General features: G+C 39.0%; 1 protein-coding gene across 1 annotated transcript in view; it reads right to left on the bottom strand.

The window, feature by feature from the left end:
- LAMA3 (laminin subunit alpha 3) overlaps positions 1 to 20299 on the bottom strand; it is a 122179-nt gene that overhangs the window by 6829 nt on the left and 95051 nt on the right. The window contains exons 48-69 of the mRNA XM_075494487.1: positions 19649 to 19759; positions 19438 to 19549; positions 18700 to 18867; positions 17370 to 17566; positions 15830 to 15946; positions 15112 to 15266; positions 13610 to 13751; positions 12915 to 13014; positions 12408 to 12524; positions 12147 to 12326; positions 10499 to 10641; positions 9252 to 9428; positions 7915 to 8066; positions 7656 to 7818; positions 7039 to 7172; positions 6381 to 6531; positions 5398 to 5517; positions 4343 to 4467; positions 3874 to 3994; positions 2549 to 2689; positions 1633 to 1763; positions 636 to 761 (exon numbers count right to left, since the gene is read on the bottom strand). Coding sequence (XP_075350602.1) covers positions 636 to 761; positions 1633 to 1763; positions 2549 to 2689; positions 3874 to 3994; positions 4343 to 4467; positions 5398 to 5517; positions 6381 to 6531; positions 7039 to 7172; positions 7656 to 7818; positions 7915 to 8066; positions 9252 to 9428; positions 10499 to 10641; positions 12147 to 12326; positions 12408 to 12524; positions 12915 to 13014; positions 13610 to 13751; positions 15112 to 15266; positions 15830 to 15946; positions 17370 to 17566; positions 18700 to 18867; positions 19438 to 19549; positions 19649 to 19759 — 3083 coding nt within the window. The remainder of the gene's footprint in view (positions 1 to 635; positions 762 to 1632; positions 1764 to 2548; positions 2690 to 3873; positions 3995 to 4342; positions 4468 to 5397; positions 5518 to 6380; positions 6532 to 7038; positions 7173 to 7655; positions 7819 to 7914; positions 8067 to 9251; positions 9429 to 10498; positions 10642 to 12146; positions 12327 to 12407; positions 12525 to 12914; positions 13015 to 13609; positions 13752 to 15111; positions 15267 to 15829; positions 15947 to 17369; positions 17567 to 18699; positions 18868 to 19437; positions 19550 to 19648; positions 19760 to 20299) is intronic.

The raw sequence follows: 20299 nt of genomic DNA, 5'->3' as shown, positions 1-20299 counted from the left end.
AAATACACTATTTTTTGTAAACTCTACACATGTATAAACATTCATCAAAACTTAGCTAAAATAAAGCCCAGTGGGACATCACTTGTGACCCAAGGAGTACTTTTCTTTAAAAAAGGTATTTATGCTTAATTTTTCTCCTAAATTTTGCCTGAAAGATGTCTCTAATAACCAGAAAAACACATGGGGAAAAGAGAGACAACATAGATCAGGCACTTGATTTTTATACATATGCCCTTATTTGTTTGTGTAACTGTTTTGGTTCTGCCAGTAAGCTTCGTTCATTTCATTACCTGGCTCCCTGGGTAGCTATAATGATACAATCTAGCAGATCTTTTTGGATGCCTTGTTGGGATACTTCCAATTCACTATGTTGAGTTCATTCTTTGATTAAAAGATTACTAAACAGGTATGATTTAGACTAAAATTCCTTTACATCTGAACAGCAGATTTACTTACGACTTGATACCATGTATAATCTGCCTGAATAAAATAATATTTTGAGGCAGCAAAGTTATGCATTCATGAAGGCTTCACACATGTAGAAGAGCAGCAATTTAGCAAAAAGTGATTCTATATGATTAAAGAAGGAAAACAGGCCAAAATGCATGAAACTAAAATCTTTCTAGGCCAAATACCTCTTTATAAAGATGTTTGAGATGCAACCTTCAAAATTATCTCCACCAAATTTTATAGTTTCAGTTAATGCCTGTAGTCTTGGAGAGCCAAATGATGCCAATTCATCATCAACCAGCAGATATACTCTGAAACAAAGTGAATAAAAATAAGCATGAAATCTAAAGAAATACTTATGAACCTAAATGAAAAATATATATTAAAAAAGAACCATTTGACAGATGTGTTTTCTTGTTATATTGTAACTATGCTAGAGCTTCATTAGCTTAATTCCTGGATTTTTTCAGTATGTGCGCATTGACTGCTACGAAACTGCTCTGCTTTTTGGTAGTAGATACTGAGCAAGAGTTGAAGCTAGTACTTCAGCCCTACAGTGAAATCCTGGTCCAACTGAAATTCATTAAAAAACTCTCACTGAAAACTATGGGACAGGATTTCATCCTTTGTGTCAAAATGGTGCGCTTGACATGTTAGCAACAGCTAGTACAGATAATATTAAGTTATAAGTACCTGAAATTATAGCTAATCATTCAAAACTTTCCACTTTAACTAAAACTTATGTCATTTTATGTGTTCCACAGAAATCAATATGATTTAGGAACTTTTCAGTAAATTGTATCTTCCGATATCTACATAACAGATCATTGTTGAAAAAACAGACACAATATTAGCTTCTCCCCTGGGCCTTTAACCACCTATGTTACAGTGACATATGTAAAGGCTATGGGAAGGGGAAGAGCTCCAAAGCTCCAGCTTGACAATCAGTCAAAACTCATGCAATCTATAAAAGACATGCATAGTGATGTATGTACAGCTGAAACATCACAGGTACAGACATGCACATTCATAGAACAAAACTCTCCTTTTGCTTCATTATTTCAGTATCCTTTGCTAGCAGAGGCCATTTGTAGCTGTGTACCCAAAGAACAAATCACACAAAATTTTAATCTTCTTTCTCCAACCACAACATAAAAGAATCAGATAAAGAACTGGACTCACCTGTTGTCTGTTTCTATTACTGTCACATAATGCATTGACCCATCTTCATATTTCTTTCTCAGTTCGATTTTGTTCTCTCCCATCTTTGCAATTACAAAGCCAGGTCTCAGAAAGATGGTAAGAATATCAGGCTATAAAAGAATCCCACAAAACGATCAGGTAAATGCAATATTGCAATATCTCCTTGATATTGTCATTAATACAGTTCTCAGTGATCTCTCATGGGAAAGAAATTTTCTTACACTGAAACTGCATTTCTCAGTGATCTAGTACCAGATATTACGCCCCGTTCTGCACGATTAGCATAGTTCCTGTTTTAAAATACCTCTGCACTCTGAATACCAAACAGTTATTTAAAATACTTGTTTAAATTTTTTTTACAAAAAGCAGAGGATTCAGTTTTCCACTTCTCAAATGCCTGGTGTGCACTCACTTCTTAAGTCCTCCAGCCAGCAAGAATGGGGTTTCGCTTGAATCTCCCTGCTTTCTGAGGGAACATAGCCAAAATCAACCCCTTTTCTCTGCATATTTGATCATGGCAACATTTCTGCGTGGGCAGAACGCCAGTTTTTCCTGAGAAAATTTCCAGCCAACTGTATTAGGCAACAGTTAGCTTACTGGGATGGTGATGTGATGGTGCATGAGCTACTCTGCAGAAGGCTCAAGTTCAAAGCTCAGTTACTTGTCGAATCACTTGTTGGCTGAGTGAAGAAATTGCCAGGATGCGTTTCTGTGGCCTATGACATGCAAGATGCCATGCTCAAAAAATGATTATATTAGCCATTTCTTGCCTTAAAATACAGGAATCTACATGAGACTTATGACAAACTGATGCAAAACTGACACAGTCACAAATAGACATGACTGATCCAGAAATAAAACCAATCATGTATTCTAAGTTGAACATGTTTCATACCTGTAGATTGTAATTTAAGAGTGTTCCAGTCGATGCCATGGTCTGAAAGCCAAAGCCAACTTGGAAATCCTTGGGAACTGGGAAACCCGCCGCACTCAGGCTCAGTGTTCCCTTCTTGGAGAAAGCTGCTGATCTGATGAGCTGAAAGAGAGATAGTAATGTTTTCAGTGATTTTCTTTTTAATCAGAAGAAATGGCAACATGGGACAACTGCCCTACTCAACATAAGTGCGACCAACTCCAGTCGGCAAGGCAAACTGCAAGTACAATTATTTCAGTACAGAACAGACTGACTGAATTGGTTCCACCAGCATTAACTACGATCTGAGAAACTCTTAAGGGAGATGAGCTTGCCAAGTATAACGAGCTGTTCATCTCTAGCTACTCTTTGCATTGACATGATGGCTTTGAAAGCTTTCACATTTGGGGACACAAAAGTGAGCAGCTGGAGGAATGGTTCGTTAGTATGGAGCTGTGCAGATGAGCTACATAACTGAAACTGTGCGAGTCACAGGACAGAATACACCTGGGCCTTTTTGAGCACAACACGTTTTAATATATGAGAAGTTATACAGGTACAGAGAGAGAATGAAGGTCAGACCCTCTGCATAGGGAAATGGCCTGCAAAGAAATTTCTCTGTGAAAAGTTTAGATGACACAAAAGGAAAGCAAATGAGCACAAACTTTCAGTGCAATGCCATAGTAAAAAGGGCAAATGGGATCATGCACCATGTGAGTAGCCATAAGTAGAAGCAGAAGGGTAGTTTTCATCTCTCCATGCAGCATTGGTTAAACCAACACTGAAATGTCACATTGTCTCATTTTAAAAAGAACGTGGCAAAACTCAAGGGTGCACAGAAACTAATTATAAAACAATCAGATGAGTGGAGCAATAGGCGTACAAAGAGATTTCGGTGGAAGTAGAGTCTGCTTAGCTCTTTCAAGAAAAAAGGTTGAGAGGTCATATAATTAGGAAGCATAAGCACCTTGGCGAGAAGAAAGATCCTGAGTAGTATTAAGTAACTAAGTATTCTGGCCTAATCAGTAACAGAACTGGAAGCCAACAAGTTTACATGATAAATATGAATTCTTAATTGTACACAGTATTAATTAAGAGGGTGGACTATTGTGCTGGAGCAAGCTATCACAGTAGGAGTGGAATCTCCTTTCTTCCATATCTTCATACCAAGCTCAGGTTCTCTTATTACTGTCACATGTTAACCAAATACAATTTTTGACTTAAGTAAAACATAATGGTCCAGGATTTATAGACAAACCAGACTCTGTGAACTCTAGCAGAAGTTTTTAAGGAACTTTATTAGTTACCTTCCAGTCATCTGAACATTTCTTGCTGACACCAACAGTCTCATCAAAAATAACAGATGCAGTGTTAGGGTTTTTCACATTCTTCATGCAGCCCCGGAATGGAGGTGTGGATATATTAAAGCTGGTTTCAGGGAGTGGAAGGAAAAAAGAGTTCAGTAGGCTTGTATTTCAAAGCACACACCAGTATAGTAGCCTGTAAATGCTGACAATATAAGAAACAGAAAAACAAAACAAGACCAATCTTTCTTGCACACACATACTTCATGCTGATGAAATCCAATCTTCAGGATACAGTCCAACAAAGATCCCATTAGCCAAAAATCACAGATTACGATTATGTATTATACACTGGTTATTTTCCTATCGCGTAAGATACCCGATACAGTGTGAAAGAAATTGCCTAAGGAAAGAGTTTAGATGGAGTTTCCATACAAAGACTGTGTATTACAGTCTTTTTATAGTTACTCACCGTTCCCGTAGAGAAGGTGGAATTCCACCTAGATAATACTTAGTGAAAGAGAAGACATTTATGTTGGCTTTAATATTAGGACTGACATGAACAATCTTCGTACTTTGGACAAACACCAAATGAATCTGAAATAGGTGAATAATGAGAATTACTTCACTTAGCAGAAACAAAAATCATTTAGCAGATTAAAAGTACTCCCACAGAGCAGGACACAATGTTCTTTTTTTTCCTCCTCTTGTTTACTAGTGCCTTAAATCCAGAATAATTGCAGTAGTTCAAAGATACTTTGCAAAATTTGGGCATTTAGCCAAAGCAAATGCCTAAGGAAAATGCTTTACTGTCTAAATACAAGGTGAGGTTTTATTTTCCTCAGGAAGATTGCCCTAAAAACACACCTCACCTAACACTCAGATATTGCCTTCTATTTGCAGTTGAAGATTCAGGAGCTGCTGCCTGATACAAAGACCAGGTCACTCAGCTGGCTGGAGGTAACATGACCCAGTATGGCATAAAGGCTCCCTCCAGCAGACCCTGCGACCTACAGTATTTAGTTGGAGATGTACTAAGAGGAAAAGGGAGAATGAATCAACATGGCAATCAAAGGTTTGAACAATGTCTTTATGATTTCACTCTAGTAGTGCTACAAAACAGGTAGACTGAAGCTAAGTAGACAAGCAACAACAAAAAGACTACAAAAAAGTAAGCTCTGTAAAGATAAGCCTGGCCTGAAGAAATAAACCCTTAGGTGGTAAAAACACTAATCTAAGTATTAAAATAATGCTAATAATTGCAATGTACACCACTCACTCTAAATAAAGCAATGCTCTGTCAAAGAGTTTTTTTCTTTGGTGGTTTTTCTGTTAAAACTGAACTTATTCACAGGAAAGCAAGACAGTAGAAAGGTTGATTTTCACATGTCCAAACTAATCCCCAACAGCTTGATGTCCTCAACACAAAAGGAAAACTTCACAACTAATCTTTACAAGAAGATGTTTAGTTTCAGCTAATGTGTATTTTTACAAATAATGTTCACTTGATTGTTTAAAATGACATACTTGTTTATATGTTCCATCATTTACAGTTGTATTGTTTTCTACTTCTTTTGGAGGCTGAGAGTCAACTTTGTATCTAAAAACTGTATGGCCATCTCTAATGAGCACACTGATGAACTCATCCTGCAGTAAAAAAAACCCACCATCACAGTTAATAACTGCCAACATTTCATATATATTTCACTGTCATGTGATTAATTTTAATGAAGCTATCTAATTGTTTCAGTAAAGCTTTTGGAGGAAAAGATAACGCAAAGCAGACTAAAACTTACAATAATAACAACCATAATTACTTTAAACTGTTATAAACAGATCTGGTATCAGCTCCAGATGTACTCTCCAAATCTCTAGAGGACTTTTTGTCATTTCAAGATGTCTACTGACTTTTTACAGCATTGAGAAATTATCCAGAACGTGTCACAGTGATTGCAAACATGCCTATAATATTATTAGATAAGTAGCATCACTGCTGTTTTGAGCACCTTTACAGGTATAAGTTACCACATCACTTTCTAAATTCTTCCTTACTCTGTTACGACCCATAGCTAGATTTGGGAAGAGTGCACTTCCACTTTTGGAGGATGTCAGTATTTCAAAATTGGTTTGATGCAAATTACATCCTCCCTGCCTGCCCCTCGTTCTGAATTCTCTCCATGGCCTAATGGAAGAGCTACTTGGAATTATTTTTTTCTCAGCCTTGACAAAGTGAGTATTCAGCAGCCATTATAGAATCATAGAATATCTCAAGATGGAAGGGACCCATAAGGATCATTGAGTCCAACTCCCTGCTCCTCACAGGACTACCTAAAATTAAATCATATGACATTAAACATACAACAGAATCTACTAATCTGCCACACTGACGAAAATAACACTTTCAAGAAATTTCCTTACAGTTATTACTAAATCTAACATGTTCTTGAGTAAGAGAAGTTTTTAAAAATGTTTTTAGACCACAAAACAGACAGAAGCATTGCACGAATTACCTCATTTGCTGCAAAAAACACAATGCCTTCATCTGCAGTAGTCTCAATTGTCTGCTCGTAGCGTACTTGCTTGGCGGTATTTGATTCTTTCACTGTGACACTGGCATAACCAGTGCCTTCAAAATAGGTTTGGTCAGTCTCTTCTTTATACCTGTAATAATTCAGTGTCACAGAGGTGAATATATGAGAGCAAAAACTATTACCACATGGACTTACTATCATTACAATTTAAAAAAAGCTTAAGTTAAAGCATTTGGTACAGGGCCACTAATAGGGCCAAATTCTGATCTAACCCAAGTAAAGAGAAAACCTTCCACTGGCTTCTATTGGATTCGCATATGGTATTTAGAGAGGAAATCATTAGTAACTGACTTTTTGCACTTAATGTAGTATTTATCCTAAAAAGGAGCTGAATACATTAGTCCATTAACTGTGTCTGGGTATTGTAACGTTTACATTGTTGGCCAGTGGACTGAGATTGCCGTAGAAGTGAATCGTGCCAACACTGAGGATTTTCTCTAAGAAATGTAGTAATGACCAAGAGTTAGAAAAAAATCACCAGTTTAGCCACAGTGGTTATTCTCCTGGATGTGAAGAGACAAGAATTGATCATGATAGAGTTACAGAACTGTGAAACACTTCTGTCTTTATATCATACCTTCTGCAGGGTTGCACTTCAGTGGTATTGAGATTAAATGTCCTCCTGAAGTTGTAAAGGCTGATAAAATGCTCATTTAGGTTGTCTAATTCAATGCAGCCTTCATAACGAGGATAGTTTAGCTTAGGTGGAGGCTGCAAAACAGTATTATCAAAAACATTCCGTCAACATCAGCTGACAAAATTTTACATTGACATGTAACTGCTAAGACTTACTTCAAATATTAAGACACAGAATATGACATTCTAAATATCATAAAACTATTATATCTTCATGTATAATATCCAAACCATCTGATACCACCCCAGGAGCTCTGCAGCACAATTTAAAGCAGAGTCATATGGATGGATTGGGAATAGTACTTAGCAGGGCTGGACAGGTTTCACACTGTCCTTGACAGATGAAATACCATCATGCTCCCTTCTTTGAGTTCTAGCATACTACAAGCCAGGCAGCTTCTGTAGGAAGTAGCATCTCCTTGCATCCCATCTATTCCTACTGACATGGATGAACTTTTACACAGCCTTTGAAAGACTGCTAGTTCCAATCTTTACTTGTAAGAACAACAGATTAATTAACACGGAAATCTCTTTAAAAGACTAAGCAACTGTTTGTACCCTAAAATCTGGTGGGTATCCTCCAACATAAAAGACAACAGTGCTGGGATCAAGATTTAGGAGAGTGTCATTGCCTCCACTGCTTGCAGTCAAAGGGCTTGTATGCTCTGGAGAAGTTGATGTTGCTGCTTTGATGTAATTCAGCTTTACATACTGGTAAATCCTAAAACCAAAACAGACAGGCAAAATATCACATCACACTAATAAAAGTGTTCTGAGCAGGTTTGGAAAAGACTGTTGTGCATTGTGGATGTTATACCTTTCAAACTTAACTTGATCCATAACGGCTTCCTCAGTTTCGCTTTGAGTCACAGATGTCTGCACATCTATTTCTACATCGCCGCCTCCCAGATTATAGACACAAGTGAGGTGACCGCCTTTCACAGCCATACCAATATAGTCCTTGGAAGCCTAAGAATAGCAAAGCAAATAATTATTCATAAATGATTAATGTTAATGAAGGTAAAATACATCAGCACTTCCTCAGAGACATGATCATACTCTGCATGAGTCATAAGAAATCCACCCACCTAACGATGAGAATTGTTATTAAGTTTATCGGTTCTGGGAAGAAAAAGTTGTAATCTTGCATATTGCACTGATTCAATGAATAATGTGTTGCACTGATTCAGTGAATATAGTTATAAATTAATTGAAGAGTCACGTGTGGCTTTTTATTTTTATAACAATAGTAGCTAAAATAATTTTCACATTTGTAGCATCTCCCAGATAAAGCCATGAAAACATGACACCTTTACTGAAAATTAGACTCAACATTTGTGAAATAAAAAAGATGTTCGGAACAACACTAAGTCAAGGACAATGGTTCTTACTGAGGTGACTGGAAGCAGTCATTTTCCCAAATAATTCACATTTTATTTCTCCAACATACCATATTTCACAAGTAACAATTAAAATGCTGTCAACAGAAATCCTGGTCAGATATTCAGGGGATAAAAAGGTGAAATCCAGTGTAGAACAACTACCTTTAAACAGCTTTCTGTGTATGTACAAGACTCCCTACAGATACAGCTGCTGTCAGATAACAAGTCTTAAAAATACATAGTTAGGAACCGCATGCAGGAAATTTTTAAACTGTTTGATGGTGCTTGAGCAAGCCTGCATGCATAAGCAGGTCTGTACTATTCTGCATATTCAGAAGAGAAAGAAATGAAGGGCTGAAGGACTGAATTTTAAAACTGAAATGATCACTTTTTTCAAGCAACAGAGAAACTCGCAGTGACTTATATTGTGGTAAGAGTCAAAGCTCTGACGCAGGACTTGGGCTGAGTTTGTGCTGACTGCTGCAGGACCTGACACTTCTGACAAGACTGTATGATGGTATCCATGACTGAGAAGTAACTTCCAAAGCAGCAAAACATCAAATGGCAAAGCAGTCAGTCACCCAACAAGTTACTTTGCCAGTGGAGGAATGAACTATTCTTCACAAAACACTTCTGCCGCCACATAATGGCAATTATAAAGAAATGGGCCAACAGTAGCTATAAGCTTCAGTCAAAATAAATCTTCTCCCATCCATTTCTCAAAGCATGTTGTCTATTCTAAAAATCAGATTAAATCTCAAAATATACCTACATCTTTATTACCCAGGTACAGTACAAACTTATTTGATGCCCTCTGAGGGGTGTCTAAGCTTGTCTGAGGTCTTTGCAGAAAGAAAGAAAGTGAAGTATAGCCTTTCAGGTCTTCAAGGTTGCTCGGAGGTCGAACCTCTACACCAGAGCTGCCATTGAACCTCATAGGAATAGCAACCTGTTAAGAAAAACAAAATTCAGTACGTTATAATTATCTATTGCTACTACTCCTACTTATTTCACTGTTGTGTTTAATTGCCAGAAGTAACCTATTACATATCCTAGTCATGTTACAGCCATCAATTACTACAGATTTGGACTCTGATCCTACCAAACAATATAATTAGGAAACAGATTGGATAATACAGTATTCTGTATTATCAATACTTATCACTTAACACAGCACCTTTTTTACTCCAGACATCAGTTAATCAACCCTTACCACGCCTCTGTCAAGTAATTGTTACCTCCAGTACACAGACGGGGAGGGATGTGCCCTGCAGCTCTAAAGAGCAAGCCTATGAATTATTTAGATGTCTACATACATATCCTGATGCTTCACTTAGCTGGACTTGACTGTCTGTTGGAAATTATAATGCACCTCTGATATTAATAAAGACACATCCTATTACAGCCATTTACACCATGGTCAGATTCCTCTTATTCATTGTAACTGTAGGTTATTTGTGATGACCTCAGGGATGCTTCTCAGGGACCTGAGGCCACTCTACCCCTTGAGAAACTACAGCAGTTGCTTAAATGGATAAAGGGCAGTCTAATAAAAAGATGCTAGTAGCCGACTGCTAATGTCTTGGGGCAGCTGGAGACATGAGAGCACAGGGCTACACAACTTCTTTGGCAGTGTCAGCATTCAACTGGCCATGCATAGGTCAAGAGCCCTGCCTCTAAGCTGCAGAGCCAACTGCCCCTGCTGCCAAAGCCACCAAACGTACCTTGGAAGGCAAGAGGCTATTGTACAAATAAGTATTGCAGAGATGCCCTGGAAAAAAACCCTACGGGAGGAGGATGGAGCAGGATGCTACTGCATCCTCTCATTTTTATGTACAAATTATTATGCTTCCCATCATCACAGTTACTTTAAGTGCTGGGTGGTGCTGTTGAATTAAATTTATGTCTGGTCTTTCACACACATTTTAACAAAGTGATTTAGAAAGAGAAAAAGGGAAAAAGTACTGCTGTGTGTCCGAACCGCTGATGTCAAGCATGATTGCAATGTTCAGGACAGACCTTATTTGCAGCATCTCTTGCCTGCTGAATCAGCTCTCTTATGCGATTTACGTTCTCAGAGATGTTGCTTATTGGCATCAGCTGTTGGTTGATACTCTCGATCTTGCTGAACAGATCTGGAAGTTTGTTTGTTAATTTTTTCACTGCAATGAAAGAAAAAAAATCATTGATGACAGAAAGGAGGAGGAAAACAGATGCAAAAATATGATATCACTACACGATTATCAGATGATGACAGAACTGTTTTCATTAGTCCTACAATATTAGGAAGCCCTCACTGAAACTAGCAGTTTATACAGAGGTTATTGTACTCCTGGAATTTGTGGCCAAAGGTATTTGTGGAAGCAGAAAGAAACAGCACTTTCAAAAATGTAATAGATAAATTCAGGTCCAGAAAAAAATATTAAATAGAACAGACAGGGATGTGCTCTCTAACATTATTAACCAGTGACTGTGGATGCTAGGGTAAGATGAGGATAATGTACAGCAGACAGGGGTCAGGCTTATGTGCATTCCCTGAGTAGCATCTCCTGCTGCCACTGTTGGAGACTGAATACTGGGCTAGGCTGACTGCTGGCCTGACCGAGTAGGGCATGTCTTATATTCTTGTGTCAGGGTTGCTAGCCATCGCAATTCAGGAGTGAGTCTTACAGTATCTGGGCAAGTTTATTTCAGGAGAAAAGGAGATACTATGCGAATTTCTACTTTCATTAAAACAGGAAACAATTTTTCATCTCCTGTGATTGAAAAAAGCCTGAAAGTATTAGCAGACTGCAACCCTATGATGCAGAAGGCAAATAAAAATCCAGACCTATTATTTTTCTAAATATGGCTTCTAAGCCAGTCTTGTCCAACCTCTGTGCTCAAGCACAGCCATCTTGTTCCAGTTGCCCAGAATCATGTCTAGACGGCTTTTGAATATCTCCAAGGATAGAGACTCCACAACCTCTCTGGGCAACCTGTGCCAGTGCTCGACCACCCTCACAGTAAAAGTGAGGGTGATGTTCCTGATGTTTAGAGGGAACTTCCCGTGTTCCAGCCTTTGCTGCAAGGGCACATTGCTGATTCACATTCAGCTTGGTGCCCACTAGGAGCCCCAGATCCTTTTCTGCAAAGCTGTGTTCCAGCTTGGCCGCCCCCCAGCATATATTGGTGCATGGGGTTGTTTCTCCTCAGGTGCAGGACTTCTTCAACTTCATGAAGTTCCTGTCAGCCCATTTTTGCAGCCTGTTGAGGCCCCTCTGGATGGCAGCACGACCTTCTGGTGTATCAGCCACTCCTCCCAGTTCTGTGTCATCAGCAAACTTGCTGAGGGTGCACTCTGTCCCATCATCCAGATCATTAATGAAGATGTTAAACAGGATTGGACCCAGTACTGAACCCTGGGATACCCTGCTAGTCACTGGCCTCCAACTCTTTAGAGAGCAGTCATGGTATCAGCTTTTAACACATACCACAGGACAGCCTGAATCACCTTCTGCTGTACTTGTCCCTTTCCACTGGCAATAAAGGAAGCTCAGAATACTAGGTTAGGCTAGGTGCCTAACTCTTTGATGATTAAAATTTCTGCTGCAGAACTGCCTGTGTTCATCTAACAGTGACTTGGCAGGTCTCAGATAGCACCTGCAACAGCAAATACAACACCTACCTGAACTGTTTGCCTCCATCAGTGCTTTACTGAAACTAGCACTCTGCGTGCTTCCATAGGTACTCTTCATTTTTTCCACATCTACTTGAATCGGGAGCAGTTCATCCAATACATTAGTTGTTACATCCTTGGCACTTTTTACCATGTTCTTTGCACTGGTGATGATGCTGTCGATGTCATCTGAAACACACAAATGCATGTGCAGATTCTTATAGTAATAGATGAAAGAGGCAAACCAGAAGTGAGCAGTAAGTAACTGACCTCTGTTTATCCCATTGAGATTATTTTGAAGAGTGACAAGATCAATTTGCAGTGTATTCTTCTTTCCATCAGCAACATCAAGTCTTTGCTTTATGTCTTCAAGGGTTGGACCAATAGCTGCAAAACAGTGAATGCCCTGTATGAATTTTAAACAGAAATACCACCTCCCTGTTGGACAGGTGGTGTGGCAGCAGCAGTCTGCACTCTTACACAGCTCGTGTTGCCAGTGAGCATTGAATGAGCATGTGCACTGCAAAACAAGTACAAAGCTAAGGACTTGCTGGACAGGAGTACTGCAAAGGTGTATAGCATAGCAGAGGTATGAAATCCACTTTCTTGCCTTTTTGCCATTGGCAATATCCATCACAAGATGTCCCATTGTAATGGAACTAGCCTCTTCTGGTTAAATGTGCGCTGCAGAGCTTTGCTGAACTGTGAAAATTCATGGTTCAATGAAAGCTTGTCATGCTGTGCCAACATTTCTACTACCACTTTCTTTCCCAGTACCTTGCAATGTCCTTTCAGTCTCCTGTGCTTGATTCAAGAGTGCACTGCTCTCGGTTTTTAACTTTGCAGCTTTTCCTGATAGGTCTTCTCTCTTCACAGTCTGGTAACAGAAGCACGGTACTGTAAGACTGCTTTAATAATTATACTAAAATTTAAAGAGTAAAAGAGAGAGCCTAATCCAGTTTAAAAAAACAACTATACAAGGGCAGAGATTTCATGTGAAGACCACCACCTTAAATAACAATTATCAAGATTAATTTAAGCATAATACAACCTTGGTCTTTAGCAAACTTCTGATGGATTTTGGGGCATTTGGAAGAAATTACTAGTACACAGCTGTTAGATGCTACTCCTCTGCTGAAGAGCTTGTGGCTATTACTACTGCAAAGTAAAAGAGAATACCTGACATCACCTTCAGTGATCACCAGGCTTGCCTTATGCAGATCTCTTTATTTTGCACTGAAAGGAACAGTTAGTATTCATACAGACAGCCTCATCAGAAACGCAGTAACTAGCCCGTTTAGTGCTGAACCAAGACTAATTCATGAACATGCAGAATATCAGCTCATTAACGGCCACAGACAAATAAGGCATGCCAAGGCACATGGGTCTTTTTTTGGTGCCTCTCTGATAGTTAAAAAAAGAAATCTAGTTGTAACAAGTTTACCATCATTTGGCCACTTATGGGTACTTACCAATAAAGCTGAGTCAGCTGCATTCCCAGCTTTGTTGGCTGCTTCCTCTGCCGCTTTGATGGCATTAATAATATTGTCATAGGCAGTAGAAGCTTCCACAGCACAGCCTACCAACTCGTCCTTCCTGGCACTGTTCTTTATTCTGTGGGAAACAGGGTGAAAAATGCAGCCTTCTGCAAAGACCGTGGCCTATGAGAAGTATTCTGAATCCACCTGAACTCAGTATTTTCTAATTAATGCCAATACAGAAAATGTTTTTCAATTAGATCTCTAATTTCATTCTGCAAAAATATCAAACTTAGAGGCAGACCAATACGAAAAGATTCTTCAGAAGATGGGATTGATTCAGGAGCTTGGAAAAGGACAATTGTGGGCCTCCAAAGCAGTCTTTAAATGATTAAGATTGTGAGAATTCACCAAGGCACAGGGTCAATAAGCCATCTCCATCACAGCCCCCCAAATACACTCCAGTTCAGAGAACTGCAGCTTCCAGATAATCTCTGGGTGCTCCAGCATCCTACAGGAGCAGCAGATGGAGCACAAGATGGAGCAACTACATGACCCTTGGGCTTTTCCCAAAGAACGAGCGCAGCAGCTCTGGAATCAGAGACAGACAAAATCTCTTGTACCCACTCCCCGTAAGCTATGCAACTGCCCAATATTAGCTGCCTTGTATTTGTGAGAACAGTGTCTTCTTAATTGAAAAAAAAAAAAAAAAAATCACACTGAAAACAAAAAGTTAATGATTTTTTTTTAACCAAGAATTTTCCAGCTGAATTAGGTATTTTGGAATTTAACTTTTTGAGAGTTTCTAGTTGGTGTAATGACAAAATGCAAACAATTTGCACACAGAAAAAAAAAATCAGGGTTTCACTTTTTTCATTTTGTTCTGATGTACCATAGAAGGCCTCCAAAACCTCAGTCATAACTCCAAGGTAAAGTACAAGTAATGGAGAGAGAAACACTTGATTCATATCAAGTTTTTCATATTTTTGCCTTTCTAGAAGATTCGTCAAAGGATGAGAAAACTATAGGAATTCTTCTCCTCACTAATGCTAAACAGGCATGTCTGAAGACTCTGCCAAGACAAATTTCTTCCAATTATTTGCCCCAATTCATTGACATCATAAAGGTATCCCTGAGTATACATACAGAAATAACACTACAAAAAAGGTATTCTAAACATTTTCCCACTCTGTACATGAGGGTTTTCTCTCATTAGTAAGAAGTTAATGAAGTGTTAATGCAGTAATATAAAGCTGTATTATAGGAGTCCCCACTTCGGGGGGGGGAGGGCGGGGATCAGGAAAAATACAGGAAAACTGGTTTGTGGGGAAAAAAAGAAAAAAAACATCTGTACATCATGAAGAAGCAGAAAAAGACAAACCGAATTTCTTTCTAACTTTGCAAATGGTCGTTAAAGCAAGTGAAGTTACAGACAGAGGATTGCAACCATGGATGTTATGTACAAGAGTTGCTCATTTACAGGAATAGCAACATACTCTTCCAGTTGTTTTGCCAAATCTTGCAAAGATTTGGCATGTTCCTCAGCCCTCACCACCAACGGTTCTTTGCTTGCTGATAAGGAGTGATTTGTCAGCTTTTCATTCATATCCTTCCTTGCTCCATCCAGCTGAGCAGCTAGGCTTTCATATTCCTACGGGTTTATAAAGATAAAATTTTATTTGTATTCATACATGTTTGATTTTGTCCTCGTCTCCTTCAGTGTTACATATACCTTGCACCTGAGGAGACCAAAGGGAAAAATATTCCCTTCCAACTTACTCTGCAGGTTACTGGAAACAACTGCTAGTCATTATTACATTATGCTTCTAGACCCATGATGTAAAAACAAACCCTGCTGTACTGAGTCAGACCAAAGCCCCTTCTAGCCCAGTATCCTGTCTCTGACAGTGGCTAAAAGCAATTGCCTAGAAAGAAATACAAGAATAGCACAATCATTTACGATATTTCTCACAGATGTTCTCCCAAATTCAGATATCTGCAGTTCAGTGTCTTCCTCAGACTCATCACAGCTTTCAATAAGCTTCTCTTACAGAAACCTGTGCAGGCAGGCTCCCCTTGCACCCAGGATGGGCTGTGAGATCCTTCCCTTTTTGGAAGGCTAGATAAGCCTCGTGTCCTAACCATTGAGCTATGCTATGCAGTGACAGCAAGATATTGGGGTTTTTAACCTTAACTTAAGAAGGTTAACTATACCTCTTTGCTCTTCTGCAATAATCCAAGTACACTGTTAGCTTGCGTCAGGGAAGATCGGGCAGAGCTCAGAATATCCAAGATACTGTTCTGTTGTGCATTTGTCTCCTCAATCCGTTTCTGAGGAAAAAGAAAAAGGTTGAAAAACATGTGATTGGGTTAAAAATGAGAGGCAGGGAAAGCCATATCTACCTAATCTAGCTTGCAGTAGGATTTACCAAAGGTAGTATTGCTGTGTTAGTCAGATGCCTATAGTGTTTAGGGACTAAAGCTATCCTACTGATTAGAAGAGTGAGAAAACTCAGGAGTCTGCAGTAGTAGAGCATACAGCTGGGCACCAGGCTATAGTAGTTCATTTATTAGAGCTCAGGCAAAGTAAAAATAGTACGGGTCAGCTGAGACAAACTGTCAGGACAGACCATCTCTCAAACCTGGAAACTTCAAACCTGGTAACTTTAAAAACAGCTCCCTGGTGACTACCCTGATCTTTTCTGTTCTCTCAAAGGCAGAAATAAAATGATTACACTATCTCTTCATCTGGGGATGTCAACAGAAAGAGGGTGTGAAACCTCCCCACCTTATCATCTTGAAAGCTCTGAGGGGAGAATGAATGAAGCTCCTTGGTCTAGAGCAGCCCTGTGACAATCCACAGCATAGATCTAGGGTAATGGCACACCACAAACACAGCCAGACAAGTGGTGTTGCAGGAAAGGATGCATCAGCTCTCTTCAGCTGGGTTTCTATCATCGTAACATATCAAATCTCTCTCTACCAGAGAAGTGTTTCAGGAGATTTATGACTTGTGCAGATGCATCCATCTTTTAACACGACTGTGCATACTTGTGTGGCACACGTATTGTACAGTCCATGCACATAAAGGTACAATTAAATATTGAAAGGAACAGTTGAATGTACAAATTCTTTTGTTCAAGCAGTGTTAGCAAACTGGATGGACACAAGTGTGCTAAAACAGTGATATATTTCAGCAAAACCACAATTAATTTAAAAGAATGGGTCCTGCAACACACCCTTATTTCTTGTACTATTTCACCAGCTCTAAAAATCAAACACTGCTCAGGAATGACAGCTGTTTCTTGTCACCTTTCTAATGAGACCTCAGAAGCAGTTCCGTAGAATATTTGATATAATGCCCAAATAATTTAACAGTGTTGCACACATTATTGCTCCCATCTTTCATGGCTGTTGAAGCCAAATACTTGAAGGAACTTACTATGAAAAGTACATCAGCATCAGGGATTTGATCTAGAAGAGGAAACAAAAAGGCTAGTGGCAGCTGAAAAGAAGGGCTAGGCAGAGACTCTCAGAGCTGTATCTTGGTCAGACTGTCCTGGTTCCATAAAGAGGCCACAAGTGGAAGTAGACTACATTTATACCTGTCCATACATACATCAAAAGATGGAAAGAGACCTTGGAGGAAGTCTAAAGAATTAGTGCTACTTGGCTTTGCAAGGTCAAAAGCAACAATTAAAAGCATTTCTTATCTCCTGAGGTTTAACTTTCTTCTCCCGAACCCTGACATTACCTTAATGTCTTCCAACAGAACTCCATTATCTCTGTTTAAGTTTTCAGCCTGCTTGATTTGTCCCGTCGCCTCATTCAGAGCTTCACGAAGGTCAGTGATTTTGGATTCATACTCATTCAATGAATCCCTCACAATTTTAATAAGCCCATGATTTTCCTGGTGGTACTTTTGTAGTTCATTCTTAATACGTGCCAGTACTGCAGTATCAGGACCAGAAAGAAAAGTTTTGTTCAGAGAAGAAGGGAACCAGAACAAACTTCCTTCAAAAGGGCTTGACATTTAGGATTAGAAAGCTGTGGTTGTGTGAAATACTGAACATCCTTTGCAGCACTAGTTTTAGTGTTACTATAGCAGATATGCTATTCAGCATCTCTCTGGATCAAATCTGCTCACAAGTTTGCTGCTGCAGACACAGAGCACAGAAAAACATTTATTTGGCTATTTCTAAATTAAGTAAGGATGAAGATGATCTGCAAATACTGAATCATTTTCTTTTTCTACATGGAACTAACACAATTTCATCAACAACTTCATCTACAATGTAGACATCTACATCTGCGCTAGTCATCAAAGCTTCCTCTGTAATCAATGGAGAGATACGGGCACATTTCATCTCAAAGAAGGTAGAAACATAAAAAAGGTCAAATGAATCACACTCTTAAGAGCACTCATTTCACTGCCTGCAAGATAGAATACAGAAGAGTTACTCAGAGGTAGGTATCAAAGTTCAAAGTTAGGGGAAATTACTATCTCTCGTAAGGTCTTTCACATTTCTCAACTATACCCCTGGTTAGGAGATAAGGCTGTGACTTTGCTGTTCTTGCTGCCTCTAATGTCCGGAATCAGGTTTCTGAATGTCCCAGTCAAACACATGCAGAGAACATAAAAGGGAGTACAACTAGTGCAACTAGAACTTCCTTATCCTTGTATGATCTGGCCCTTGGACTACCCTAGCAGCTTCTTAAAATCTGTTGTTAAATTACATGTGTAATTCCTCTAAAATAGCTGCATGTGCCATAGCCTATATATTATAATACACCAAAGTGCTGCATGATTGGCTACGTCTTTGTTTTACTGCGATTCATCAGTTATTAAAGAAGGATCTACTGGGTTTCTTCCCCAGCTCAACTCAGTTTCTTCCATAACAAACTAAAAATGCCTTTCAATCCTCTCCAGAACTACCACTTTCCTGTTGACTAACGACTGCTACAGATCTCAGTGATACATTGCAAAATGCCCCTCCCTGCACTCCATCCCAAACAATCAATAATGCTTCAGATTTAAGATTGATCTTTCTAGAGAGTAAGAAGCTGAGAGAACACGGCCTTACGCAGCTGAGCTTCTGTTCTCTCCTTCTCCGCCTCTGCTTGAAGTTGGCCAAAGTTGCGGTTTCGCATCTCCGTCATCATGCGTTGCGCTTCGGCCAGCTCTTTGGCAGCATCTCCCAAGGGCAAGTTGTTACTTTCTGCATTTGTACCAGCTATTTGTTCCAAGAACACTGAAAACAAGTATTGTCAAAGTCAAAGAGAGGATGCGCTTAAGCCTATGCAAAAGACACAAACAAGAGGGCCGGTCTCTTTTCTGAAAAAGGCATGCCTATTCCTGAATTCCTTAATGAAGCAGATCCATTTTGCATTAATTGTATTAAGCTGAAAAATATCCCATGTCACACAACCAGAGCCAGTAAGATGGCATCGGGCTTGAAATTTGTCCCAAATGACCAAGTTCACAGCAATAATTTTAAGCTTCTAACTTAGAAGAGCCTATGATAGCAACCCAGACTAAAGTCACACTAAAGTCAGGACAGTCAATTTATTGCTCTAAATGTCCCTGTGGTAAAGCTTCTCTGTCCTTATTCACCATATAGGGAAGGTAGACGCCTAAAGTAACATTATATATTAGATTTCTAACAGGAATAGTGAATTCCACAGCTGTGTCTAAATTCTGATTTATGAAGTTGTTTTCTAAGAAGTTGTTTTCTTAATTCATGCTTAATTAAGAATATTGTAAATAAACTGAAAAGATTCCATAAAACAAAACATGTTATGGAGTTAGAAACTATTTTTACCTTGTATATTGTTGACAACTACTTGTATTCGTGAAACCAAATCCTTTCCTTTCTGATTAATTTCGCCAAAATTATTAAATAATATCTCAGCTGCTTTGTAGTTCACTTCAGCCTAGCAAGGGAAAAAACTGATTAGATTAAAAATACCTGGATACAACATGCTAATACGGAGTCAAGAGATGTGTATTTTTAAATTGATTTGGTAAGTCACCTTTTCCTGGAGAGCGTCTACATCATGATTCAGATTAATGAATTCTGTCTCCAACTCATCTACCTTTGAACCCTGATTACGAACAACAGAACGGTAATTGTTCAATAAGACCTGAAAAGAAAGAAAAAACATAATCCAATAAATCACCCATACACAGGAGACAAAAAGCTAAAATTCACTGAGTTAGATCTTTACCCAAGATAAATAAAAGCAGCATTACTGACATGAAGGCTGACCAATTGCTGCCCAAAACCACAGCTTTTTTATCTGTGAGTATAGCAACTGCTATTCCAACCAAAGAAAGTTTTTTTAGGATGAATTTTGGTATTGGCAAATGGAATGTTGGGTTTTTTCAGTAACGCAGAGACATGAAGTGCTGGAAAAAGACAGAGCTATAGAGAAACCTCAGAGATATAGCTTTGAAGGTGAGCAGGCCTCAGAAAAAGCAGAGATACCGATTCTCTTTCAGAGCATGACATGGAAACGATAGCTGTCTTCTAACAGGTGAAGCCCAGTGCTGTCAGCGTCTGGTATTTGATATCAAAAGTTGATGTATGTTTCCTTGCAAGCTGACAAAAAAGATGGCATAAGTTCCTAAGTTCAGCTCTTATCTGCTTAATCTGAAATCCACTTTTCTGTTTATGTGTGCCT

The sequence above is a fragment of the Mycteria americana genome, chromosome 2 (assembly GCF_035582795.1).
Source record: "Mycteria americana isolate JAX WOST 10 ecotype Jacksonville Zoo and Gardens chromosome 2, USCA_MyAme_1.0, whole genome shotgun sequence".
NCBI classification, from domain to species: Eukaryota; Metazoa; Chordata; class Aves; order Ciconiiformes; family Ciconiidae; genus Mycteria; species Mycteria americana.
Note: the sequence above shows the minus strand (reverse complement) of the source record. Positions and strands in the feature narration are given on the sequence as shown.